At 42.5% G+C, this 12,135-nt stretch overlaps 1 protein-coding gene across 2 annotated transcripts in view; it reads left to right on the plus strand.

Annotated features, from left to right (window-relative positions):
• Positions 1-12,135, plus strand: part of NR5A2 (nuclear receptor subfamily 5 group A member 2) — a 123,325-nt gene that overhangs the window by 1,028 nt on the left and 110,162 nt on the right. The window contains exons 1-2 of one of the 2 annotated variants that reach the window (XM_024213053.2): positions 11,408-11,452; positions 11,822-11,959. In XM_024213053.2, the coding sequence (XP_024068821.2) occupies positions 11,878-11,959 (82 nt within the window). In that variant the 5' untranslated portion in view covers positions 11,408-11,452; positions 11,822-11,877. Of the gene's footprint in view, positions 1-11,407; positions 11,453-11,821; positions 11,960-12,135 lie in introns of those variants that run through there. The other variant, XM_024213052.2, reaches the window with a different exon arrangement.

The raw sequence follows: 12,135 nt of genomic DNA on the forward strand, positions 1-12,135 counted from the left end.
TAGATTCTCTCTGAAATTCTCTCTGTGTAGTTTTTTCCTTTCATTTATACTTCACTTCGACCTTTATAAAAATGCCAAATCTCGAATTATTCTGCTTATTTGTTCCACGGAGTTCGTACAAATTAGATCTAGAGTCGGGATTCTTTTTCCGTAGAGAGAATCTAGCATCCTACTGCCTGTCATCTGAGGGAAGAATGAAATGCCTGCTGAACTCCTGGAAAAGTATGAAGTGCATAGACAGAACAGCAGAGAATCACTCTAATGCTGGGCTCTGGTGCTAGACCGGGATGTGATTGTGCCAGGCTTGGAGGTGGAGGAATTTTACTTTTAAATAGTTTTCCAAATCCCTTGCGAATCCCGTTTGTGTCCCGTGGCCTGAGCGTCTCCTTGAGCTAGCCAGGTGTTGATCGTTGTTCAATTGACAGTCCGGGATTTGCTTGCAAACGGTCTCCAGTTGCGCCGTCCGGGTTGTATATAGATGCTCAAACCAGGGCTCGCGTAAAAGTTACAGTGGGTGACTGCGACGCCCTGGCTGAGCGCAGCACCAGGCAGGAGGTTTCTCAGCCCCAGGCAATGTTTAAATACATCGATGTACGCTATTGGGTTTCACTTCTGGGGCTTGGCTTTGTGAGAACTATGGCAGGAGCGAATTTGAGGCTTGACTTTTACAACGACTGATTATAACCCGTGCCCTTGAAAGATGGTTTTCGCCTGGTGGAAAGCCTTCGGGATGGAGACCTCTACCCCTCGGTGCCTTACGCTCCCGGGTGCGCGATACATGGGTTGATCGCTGGGAGCAGAGGGATCTGAGGAAACTCTTTAGCGGGTGGTGGTAGGGGGCTGGGGAATGGCTTTGAGATCTTAGTTTGCAGGCAGTCTAAAGACAAGGAAATGCAGTTGAAACATGATCTTTATCTCTTGGGAGGGGCCGCTGCTTTTCCTTTCACTGAACTCCACGGAAGACCTTAGCTCTGCTTCCCGAGATATGTTAGCCAGCCAGCGCTCAGTGACTCCAGAATCGCCCCCAGGCCAGGCTCCAGTTCTGCGGGGGGCTTTTCCTTTCGCTTCGATTTCACATTCTCAGGGGGACATCTTTCAGCGAATGAATGGTGGCTACTCCGCTTGTTCTGCTCTAAATGAACCTCTGAAACAATAATGTTCAGCGCCTAAGCGTTGGTGTTTAAACTTGGCCTGGCACAGTTTACTTCTGAGAGCGTGACTGTGTCTCGTTTCGATTGCAAAGCGGCAGGTTATGTGGGTCAGCGTCTCTGTATACTAGCCAACGAGTATAGACCTGCGTAAAATGCCCCAGTGACATGGTGAATAGGTCCATGGGCTGTGCGGGGGCTATTCCTTTGAGATCGCTTTGACTAGCGGAAGGATCTCCACCAGTCTCCTTGGTGCATCTTCCCAGACTCTAGCAACCGCTTTTCTTTCTCCATCCAAACCACAGGTTGTTCAGCACAACAAAGTGGGGTTCATTCTCTTCTCATGCCAGTTGGGGTATAAATCCATTGCTTTTCACTGCTCAGAGATACAGCGTTGTGAGAGGCACCTCAGTGCTTCAGGAGATTTTTACTGAGTCAAAACAACTCTTTCTAAATTGGGTGTTCCACTGTGATGTTGGGCCACATGCTGCTCTCATTTCCTCAGAGGGGTTACTCCAGATTTATTGAGGGCGGGCTTTGGCCCAAGGATTCCATATGTGTTCCAAATGTTGCACTTTCTGACCCACTTGTCTCAGGACCATTTGGGAGATTTTTAGGCAGACGTTCTCAGGTTGCCTTAACAGTCATCGGTTGGAATGAGGCTAAAGAGACCACAAGAGGTAAATTGGCCGAATTTGGGTCCATCTAAAGATTACTGCTCCCGGACGTGTTTAATAGAGAAAGGATCAACCCAAACTCCTACTGTGTGTGTATACCTGTGCTACTTTAAACCACAATTCAACAAGCTTAAGAAAAAATAAGAGAGTTAGTAGAGGAAAATATGAAAAGAGATAGACAGTCTGATTCTGATCTCATTCAGACAGACGTAAACCAGAACTCCACTGTCCTAAATTGGGTTAATGACCTCAATGTAAAACCAACATGAGATCAGAACCAGGTCTGGTGTATGTGTGTGTGTAGTATGTACTTCTACTGTTTACAGGCCAAATATATACTAGTTTAAGTGGGAATAAAATATGGCCCTGTTGCTGAACAATTTAAATATCAAATGTATTTTAAATAACTATAATAGGGCCAAATCCTGCAGCCCTTACTCAAGTTAGCCTAACTCCCAGGACATTAATGTGATTTTTGCCTGAGTAAGAACTGTACAATGTGGCTCAGAGTATGATATAGAATGTCTGTCTTCTTTTCTTAAAACTTTAGTATAATAAATCATTGAGTGCAACTCAGGAGTAGGAAAAATGAAAGAGAATGGTCAGTCAGGTGAAGGTTCTAACCAAGATAAGGCCATATCATAAAGAGAAGTACAGCACCTAGCACAATGGAGGCCTAGTCCATCACTAGGGCTCCTAGGTACTACAACAATAGTAACAATAATCATTAATAATATATTAGCATGAATCACATTTACCCCCAACTCAGTTTAAGCTTCCTGTTCATCAAGTGGCAGCTGCAAAAAGTACATCCCTTACAGAAATATAATGATGCTGCAGAATACCTTATTCTCTTATATTTTGTTTATATAGGGGCCATATCCTCAGCTGGTGTAAATTAGTATAGCTCCACTGATGGCATGGACTTTCAAAGTGACTATATTATATGCATTGTATCTCTGAGACACTGGGTCAAATTCAGATAAATGCAGCCTGGAAAAAGCCAGTGTAACTCCCAGGAGAGTCTCTGGGTTCAATTCAGTGGTGATCAATGCACTAGGCCAGATTTTGCTGTCACTTACATTGGTGTAAACCTGGAATAATGCAATTAAAGTAAATGGAGTTACTCCAGTTTATGGCAGTACAAATGATAACAGAATCTGGATGTCAAGTCGTCATAAAAGAGTTGTAAGTTAATGTAAGTGGCAAAGCACTGTAACCTTGCACCAATTTGGTATTCACTCAATAGATCTGTGTGTAACTTGCACACTATTGTTTGGAAGTAGTGTAGAAGTAAATTAAATTGATTCTGCTCTCACTTGCACCAATGTAAACTAGGAATAACTCTACTGAAGTTAAATTAATTACACTGGTGTAAAACCAGTATAAACAAGAACTGAATCAGATCCAGAATTTTTAAAGATAAATCACTCTGGTCTATTTTAACTTACTCCCAGGGCCTCATTCACCCTTGGCATAATAGGCACAACACTGAGTGGGCTGGATTCTGATATCTGTTATTCCAGTTTTACAGCACTGTATCTCCATTAACTTCAGTGGAATTATTTCTAGTTTATACTTGTGTGAGAGGAGAATAAGGGCAATTGACTTCAATGGGTATATCCCCTTCTTAAAACCACAGCTGATTTTGGTCTTCAAAGAATGCATTCACTTTGTACACTCACTCAACAATAAAAATCACAATAGTTTGCCATTCACAACCAGTTTCTGGCCAACTGATGAACAACATGTAATTTACACCATCATTCATAGCACCCATGTACTTTGTCCATTTACTCAAATTTATACCTTGTGTAAATCAGTTAATAGACTCGGACCAGGAATGAATATGGGTGATTAAATCAAAACCTAGCTTTTACTTAGCATTAAGGGCCTTATCCAACTCCCAGTGGGAATCTTTCCATTGATTTCTATAGAAGTTCTATCTTGCCCTTAAAAGGTGAATAGACCCTGGAACATAAGCAGGCCCCTTGTTTTTCCTGACTTCCTGCCTTTTATCTTTTCCTCCCCCTCACCCCAACAAAGGTCATGGTAGGCAACTGGGATTCAGTAAGAGTTGACGGTGCTCAGCACTCACAGGATCAGACCACATCATTAAATGGACTTTTTGAAAATATTCATCCAGGGCTCCAAATTTTTAAAGGTTTTACTTTTCTTTACTCAGCCTTTTGTCTCAGGGTTCCTCAGGGAACCAATATACAATTTGTAGACACTTTAGTTATGATTATTTAACATGCCATTAACTTGAAAAACTGGTTAAGTGGAAGGAAAAAATAATCTACTTGTAACTTCTACCTATGAAATTTTCCAATTTGCATAATATTTACTGTCATCCTAATTTTCTGTATGCCCTGAGGCAACATTTATATTTCCTACTATATTATATTATATTTATTAAAGTGTTTTTAGGATTTAATGAGTTAATTGATAAGATATAGTTTCCAGTGTATGGTGCAATATTAATTGACTAACAAAGCAGCAAGATTATATTAAAAAGTTGAACATTGATATGTGTGTGTGTCCTTTGTACTGTGGATAAATGTAGCTGGAAATTAGGCTTATTGAGAAATTTGGATGAGACTATCAGCATTAGCAGATAGCTGTAAACTCAAGTTTCACAGTACTTTTTCAAAATAGGGTCCCCTCCTTTATTTCTTACTCAGGCAAAGTTTCCACTAACAAATGTAGTTTTGCCTGATCCAGGGCATGCCCCGATACTGTCAGGACACAAGTTAAATTCTGTATTTGTTTACAATAGTGAGGTTTTGAGTCTGTCATTTTTAAATGTACTATGTCAATCTTGTCTCAAGATACTTTTGGAAATTTGGCTCCTCATTGACTAAATACTAAACTTTTTTTTTCAATTTGATGTAATGGAGTAATTAGACATTATATTTAATTTTCCAACTATAGTGTTACAAAGATTAACACATTTACACCTAAATACACATTATACATGCATTCAGTTTGATTCTAGATTGCAGAATAGCTGAGACAAAGTAACAGAGATGATACCTTTAGTGTCTAAGAGGAAAGGATTGCAGTGTTCACAGATCTCTACCAGGCACCTGCCCATGCGGGTAGGTTAGGAATCAGCTCTTAAACTTTTCCTTATATAGAGTAAAGGGGAAGAATCTGCTGTAATGGTCACCATTACAGGATGGATGAGTGGAGGAATAATTATAATTTCCTATGGTAATATATGAATTGTATATATATATATATATATATATATATATATATATATTTCTAAAGTATAAATGTTTAAAGGTTTATTTTATGACTATATGTGTGAGAGAAATTATATATGAAGTATATGTATATATCGATATATAGATGTATAAGCATAAACTATGTTAATTACAAAGATGAGTTATTTAAATAAAGTTTTGCAAGCTTCAGCACATAACTGGTATGTGGGGGGGAAAGGAGACCCAAGAAAACTTTTTTGCTATTGAATCAAGGTTACTTGTCCCAGAAATAATACGTTTTTTTTAAATCTGTCTGTACCAGTATAGAAATCAGTTATCTCTTATGATATAGAGACTTGGGTTTAGTTCTAATACAATTCTTACTTTCTTAATAAAAACAGATGTAGTAGCTGTATGTGTCCTCCAAGCTATAGCTTTTCTTTTACAGAGTGATCTAAAGAAATCTCAAATAGTGAAGCAGAAATATAGACAAAGGAACCTAACTGGAAAAGTACAGTGATTTAAATGACACTGCAGTAAACATGCTATAGATTTGCAACACTAAAAGTAGGTGAATGTGATAATTAATAAATAGTAACTAGACAAACGGTAATAAAATAAAGTAGTAAAAGCTAAAGCTCCGATCCTGCAAATTCTTACTCACATGAGTAGTATTTACTCTCCTAGATAACCCCGTTGGCATACCATGAGAAATGTCTATTTGTTTGTGTAAGGGGTTAAGGATGGGGCACTTCATTTGGAGTCACCTCCTCTTTGTCTATATGGTAAAAACTAAAAATTTTCTCAACTTTAAAAAATGATCAAAGCTGAACAAATCCTATCCTTCTCCCCTTCCCCCGACTGTTAATGGCGACAGGTCTGAGCTGTATTTAATCCTTCTGCATTAGATCAGATTTTCCATCTGAAAGGCAAACAGTGAATCGCAAGAAAAAAAAATCCTAACACCATTTCTTCCTGAAAGTTTGGCTCTCGAGGTGGCCTAATGGGATTGGGTGAAAACTGCAGCCTGGAATAGACTGTAGTTTGCTACTGATGCTGTTAGTTCAGTAAATTCCTCATGCAACCTTTGGGCACGTGTTGTTCACATAATAAAATGTACCAAAGGTTGTCATTGTTTAATTTCGGATTGGATTGCAGAGTTACAACCACTTTGTCCCACCCTAAACGTCCACCTATATACACACCTCATCCTCATCTCTTTTAAACCTCAATATCCATACTCCCAGTTTGTTTGCTGTAAGAAAGTTACATTGCAACCTAAAGCTAGTGGGAAACTATAAACTCAAGTCTTTGTATGACTGTTGAAGGTGGGAATATTTTACTCCCAAACGATACATGGCAAATGTGAAATTTGCTTTTAAACCACATAATTTTAAGTGACCTTATTGCATAATATTTGCATTGAGATTTGTAAGAGAATTAAACAGAGAACAGCTAGGTATTGTGTCGTGTCCCCACCCGCATGGGCTGGAAGGTACAGCAACTAGTACGAGGTGAAGTCATTACAACTTCTCACTAGTGATGACTCATTTCGCAATAAAAAAAAAATACAATCACAGAGATACGTTACCACTTTCCTGACCAGGTTTATTCGTCGCCATATAACATATCTTGTATGTTTCACTCTATGCTGCAAGGTGTTTATAAGGCATGGATGCATTCCAATGTACAGCAGTAAGCTTTATTGTTCTTTAAAAATAGCACTGCAGTCAATAATTGATTGTGTCGAAATAGTTGTGTATTTCGGAGTAGAGGGGATCGACAGATCGTTAGGTAACTGTGAATCACTCAAGCTCGTAAATGTAATAGACTTTTGAAAAGGTTGATCACCTGCGACGTATATTTTACAGCCTGACTCACTGTGCATTGAATTTTACATCGGATCAGAAAGGTGTGGTTTTGGTTTTCACTTCTCTAGACCGGGCAGTTTATTTTCTAACGCCTCCTTCTGCGAGTTTTGGCTTATAGCACTAACAATCTCTAGCTCGTCAATCCCAGGGTATTAAATACAACACTTCCAGTCGAATGGGGGGGGGAAAACCAACCAGCTCTTTCTCTTAAGGGACTTGCCGTGACTTCATGTCACTCTTCCCTTTCTCTGTCTGAGAGACGTGGGTATGCTTCACATTCTGATTGTCAGAAAGCAAGCAAGAAAAAGAAATGTGTGCGCATGTGGTCGGGGAGATGAGGTATAAAGCGCATGAATTGTTCAGGAAGAGCATTGCTCCCATTGTAAAGAGATCTCTTGCATTTCATGCTCTCCGAAGTTGACACTGGCTCCTCTGCTGTATTTTATGAGGGAACGTATCAGTGAGTGGACTATGGACAGGCTGCGCGATAGTGGCTCTTTGCCTTCCATCTACAGACACAGTTTGTCACTGCTGATCTTTGCAATGTGAACTTTTAGCAGAGGCAAAAAAGAGAGTGCTAACCCTAAACATTACTATAGAAGCAAGAGGACTCTTGGTGTGGCTTTGGATATAGACTTCCCAACAGCAAAGTTACAATTTGCTCTCATTTGTTTCTCAATGGGATCTGGGGGGAAAAGTTCCCTTCGCACAAACTTTTCAAGGGTTTTCTTCTGCTAGAGCCGCCTGCCTTTGTGGTCAAATAAAGCAAACCCTCTCCCCTGCAGGACACTTTACCCGACGCAAAGCAGAAGGTAGCCTAGCATTTGTTGCTCACAGGAACGCCCATCAAAGTTCGAAAAGTTCCTGCTTAGCTGGAAAGCCTTTAGGAGCGCCCAGCTTTGGGCCTCTTTCAAATTCCCAAGAATTGGAACTGGCCTTGAAATACCACGACATGGACCCCTGCACTGTGAAAAAAAAGTAGCAGAGGAAGTTCCCGATTTAAAAAAATAATGATAATAATCAACCCGTGTTTTTAATGGACTTGTACATACATTTAAATGGGAAAACATGAATATTCCAGGGCTGTGCTCCTTGCGCTAATCAAGGCTGCTAGAGGCTCCCCAAGCCATCATCTTTTATTATTATAATTACACGCGTCAATCAAGACCTTCAGGCTACATCAGAACAAGCCAGGCAAACTCAGGAGAGAAGTCACATAAAAAGTTTGGAGAACTTGGTAAGGAATGGCGAAGGGATTAGAAGAGAGGGTAATTAAGGTTGCTCAAGGCAATTGTGAGAGCTAAAGCTCCATGTTAAATTAAACAAAGCCACGAGGGAGCAGGTATCATTTATAATGGTTACTGCCCTAAAGTGTTACTTCGGAGAAATATAGATGTGTAATAACCACTCCAAAGTATTTTCATCTACACTAATAACTCCTGGAGTAGCTTCGCAATGTACCATTTGAACTCCTTCCAAGTCAGGCCCCTGTGGAGTGATACTGCCTGTAACATTAACTCCACAAGTACTAGTTAAACAGAGACTTAAGTACTAAAGAGTCATTTAGAGAGTGAATACTGTATATACCTGAGTGGGAGTAAACCACTGGGAAATTGTTCTAAACAAAATAAGGGGTGCTAAGGTTGTGGGGAGTAGAGATAGAGAGCGATAGATGAAGCCAGAGATAGAATCTTCAGAAAGAAGACTGGCTCGTATTGGTGTGAAAATAAATAATGGGGGAAATCTGAACATTAAGGGCTCGATCATAACCCCGCGTAGATTTGAACGCTCAAAACTCCCATTGACTTCAATGCATAACCTAGTCCTAGATGACGAGCTACAAGACTGAGCTATACTGTCCTGGTTGGCAGGGTCTTTTTCTGCTTTTGCCCTGGTGGGCTAAAATGTTGATCTTCTTTACTCACCAGAAAGAGCGAGAGAAACTAAATGGATTGTCTCGCTGCGAGTTTATCGGACAACAACATGAAATCACTTTCCCCCGAACAATACACGGCAGAGAGGGTTAGAGAACGACCCTTCTTATTTGCCCGGGAAACCTTAGAGAGCTGTAGGATTGAGGATCTGTATATACGTATTAATCTAACTTTCCAAGGTCTGTTGTAAATACTGTCATAGGCTATGCCTTTCATAATTTATGTCCTGAGGGGAGGTAAGGTGGGGTGGGAGGGACAGGGCAGAGATCTCTCTAACAGAGAACGAGGTGCTTTTAAAATAGGACACACGTAGCTAACTTTGCACCCATTGGAACCAGTGGGCATGTAGGGAGAGAAGCATCTTCAGTCTATTCTGTTACATGTCTCCAAATCAGAATTCTCTGTCTCAGACCTGCTCTTCCAAAGCACCTCCGTGTTTTTATCCATTACACGGACTACAATCTGCTCCTCTTTGCTGCGGAGACAGGAAGCCCAAAGTGTTCTCCTCTAACCCATAGCCAAACCAAAAGCAACTTACATCAGATCCACTTGTGTGACCCTTTGCCTCTATTCTGATGGCATTACAACTGCTGAGCCCATTTAACCTGAGCTCACAACAATTTTATAGAAGCAAAGTCTATAGGTTTAAAAAAATAAGTAAATAATATATCTACAAACGCCAAGATTGTATGGTCTCATCTCATATCCGTCCGCTCCCCTGAGCGGAAGGCATCTTTCAGGGGACACTCAAACAGCCCTCCCTAGTAAGATACCCGCGCCGCTATTTATTTTTAAAACCTGTTCACAAGAGAATTTGAGAGATAAAATCCCAGTTTTGGAAATTATGTTAATATTGAGCAGGATTTTTTCCCCAAATTGGCTATTTCAAGATTTTTAAGTTGCAACACTTACAGGTCTGATTCCCTCCCCACATTTAACCCATCCCGAGAATAGCAAGTCCTGAAAGAAAGAGAGAAAGAAATAAACCTATTTTGCAGTAACACTGACGTTTGGAGATATCCACATCTCCAGTAAATTAAGTTTAGATTTTTACTTTTAACTTCTTGATGGGAAAAGTTCAAACTAACTAAGCACAGAGCACAACAGAGTCAGTTATCGCTCTTAAATGACCCTTTGCCACTTTTTTTTATCAGCAGCTCGGTCATCAAAAGTGTTTAATAAAGTTAGAGCAATAATTACATTTTATAGAATCTGTATTAACAGTCATGAACCTTTATTTTCCATACACTATTATAGTCAATAGCATGTATTACTTACAGTTCAAAAGGATTTTTATTTTCCAAATATTTATATTTTTCCATAAATGTGAACATGATTAACAAGAAGAATAATCATAACTGTCAGATATAGGAGGTTTTGATTATTTTGAAGATGGAAATAATGCTTGCTCATCTAATGTCAACAAAATAGATATATGTTAATACAACTAATTCGAATATCACGGTAATATTGTTACCTCGACTAATGGACGGTGAGTTTTGATTGAAATATTTCTGCTCCTCGTGCTAGTCAAATAGAATATATTAAAATCTTTGAAATCCCATTCACTAGAATGGACTGAGAATGGCTGCAATAACTGTGGGATTGCAAAAGCTGGCACCGAGAATTAAACATGGTAGCATTTAGAAAATACTATTTGAACGAGGTCTTTCTGGTAACGTTTAAGTTGATGCCATTTACTGGACTTTTAGTCGGCAGGTTGGCTGTTGTTTAACAGATTGCTCTTTAGGGCATTTGCTTTATTTAAGCTATGTAGCGCGTCTTGATAGATCTCACACGACGCTAGAAAATGTAGAATTAATACAGAAAACCCAACCGTACCTCCATTAGGTCTCCATGGGACTGTAAAAAGGAAATGTAAACAAGGGAGATCAAGGTAGTGTTTGCAAAGATGCACAATTCCTTTATAATAGTGTGTGTGTGTGTGTGGGGGGGGTGATAGCTTCCCACCTGAGACCACCATGTACAGACGCCGAACCTAGGACCATGTGAGACAACGTACTCTCTACTGGAGAGAGTTCAACTCCAGCTGTCCCTGCTGTGGGGCGGGGAATAGCCCTGATGGGTGAAAATGGGATAGACAAGAACGTCTCTCATCACCCCCTGTGCACGCACAATGGCTGTGTGAGAGTGTAAGGCAAGAGCGCGGCTGCACAGTCAGGAAACAGCCTGCGATGACTGAAGAAGAACCCTTAGCCCTGCCTTCCACGGAGCAGGAATAATGCATTGCCCGTCTCCTTCCTTGCACGGCACCTTCATGTCTTATTCCCCCTGGATGCAGAGATCACCTGGCTTGCTAGGGATGTTTGCAAGCTGCTGGCCGGTGCACCTCGCTCCCTTAGGCGGCCCGTGCCTGTTTTACTAGCACTGTAATATCAGGATGATTTAACAACTGTAACTGGGGGGAGCTTTAGAGGAGGGGGAAGGGTTGGTTGCTGATTGTGCCTCTTCCTCATTGGCTGGAGCGCCAGTGTCAGCCCCCCCAGAGCCCTCACACTCGCTATCTCCCCAGCCCCCCTCCCCCAGCCCCAGCCGGCTGGGAAGTGCCTCTTCTCGGTGCATGTGGAGTAAACAAGGCAGGACCGCAAGGTCTGAACTTCGCAACTCCACACTTGTGACAGGGCGAGAGCCGCGGCTGGAGGGAGCCCCTGCCGGGCCGGGGGGAGGAGGAAGAGGGGGGCGGGGAACCCGGCCAGCAGCGCACCAGCCCCGCCGCAGCGCTGCTCCCCGGGCTGGCGCTCAGCCTGGCTGCTGCCGCTCTCCGCCGGAGCAGCGCCGCTGGCTCCCGGGCTGCCCCCTGGCGCGCGCCGAGCCCCAGCGCCCCACGCGCGCGGCGCTAGCGGGCGGCAGCGCTAGGTGTGGGCAGCAGCGGGGCGCGCAGGGCACGGGCCGGAGTGGGGGGTGGACGCCGCCGCCGCTCGCCCCCTCTCCGAGCTAAATCTGTGCTGCCGTGCCCAGGTGCCGCTCTCCCGGACGGACACGGAGCCCCCATCCCGGCCCGCAGCCGCCTTGTCATGCTGCCCAAAGTGGAGACGGAAGCCCTGGGACTCGCCCGAGCGAATGGGGAGCAGGGGCAGATGCCGGAAAACATGCAAGGTAAGCACATGGGCGCTTGCTCCTGCGGTACCTGCCGGGCAGGGCTCCGAGCAGAGATCCGCGGCTCCCTTCCCGGGCACCTCCATAAAAAGTTGGTGGCTCCTGAGCAATCGGTTGTGGAGGTTTCTAAAGCGATTGCCAATTCGCCAGCAAGGCTTAGCGGCACCGGCAGCTGG

Source organism: Terrapene carolina, unplaced genomic scaffold (genome assembly GCF_002925995.2).
Source record: "Terrapene carolina triunguis isolate 2854851 unplaced genomic scaffold, T_m_triunguis-2.0 Scaffold211, whole genome shotgun sequence".
NCBI classification, from domain to species: Eukaryota; Metazoa; Chordata; order Testudines; family Emydidae; genus Terrapene; species Terrapene triunguis.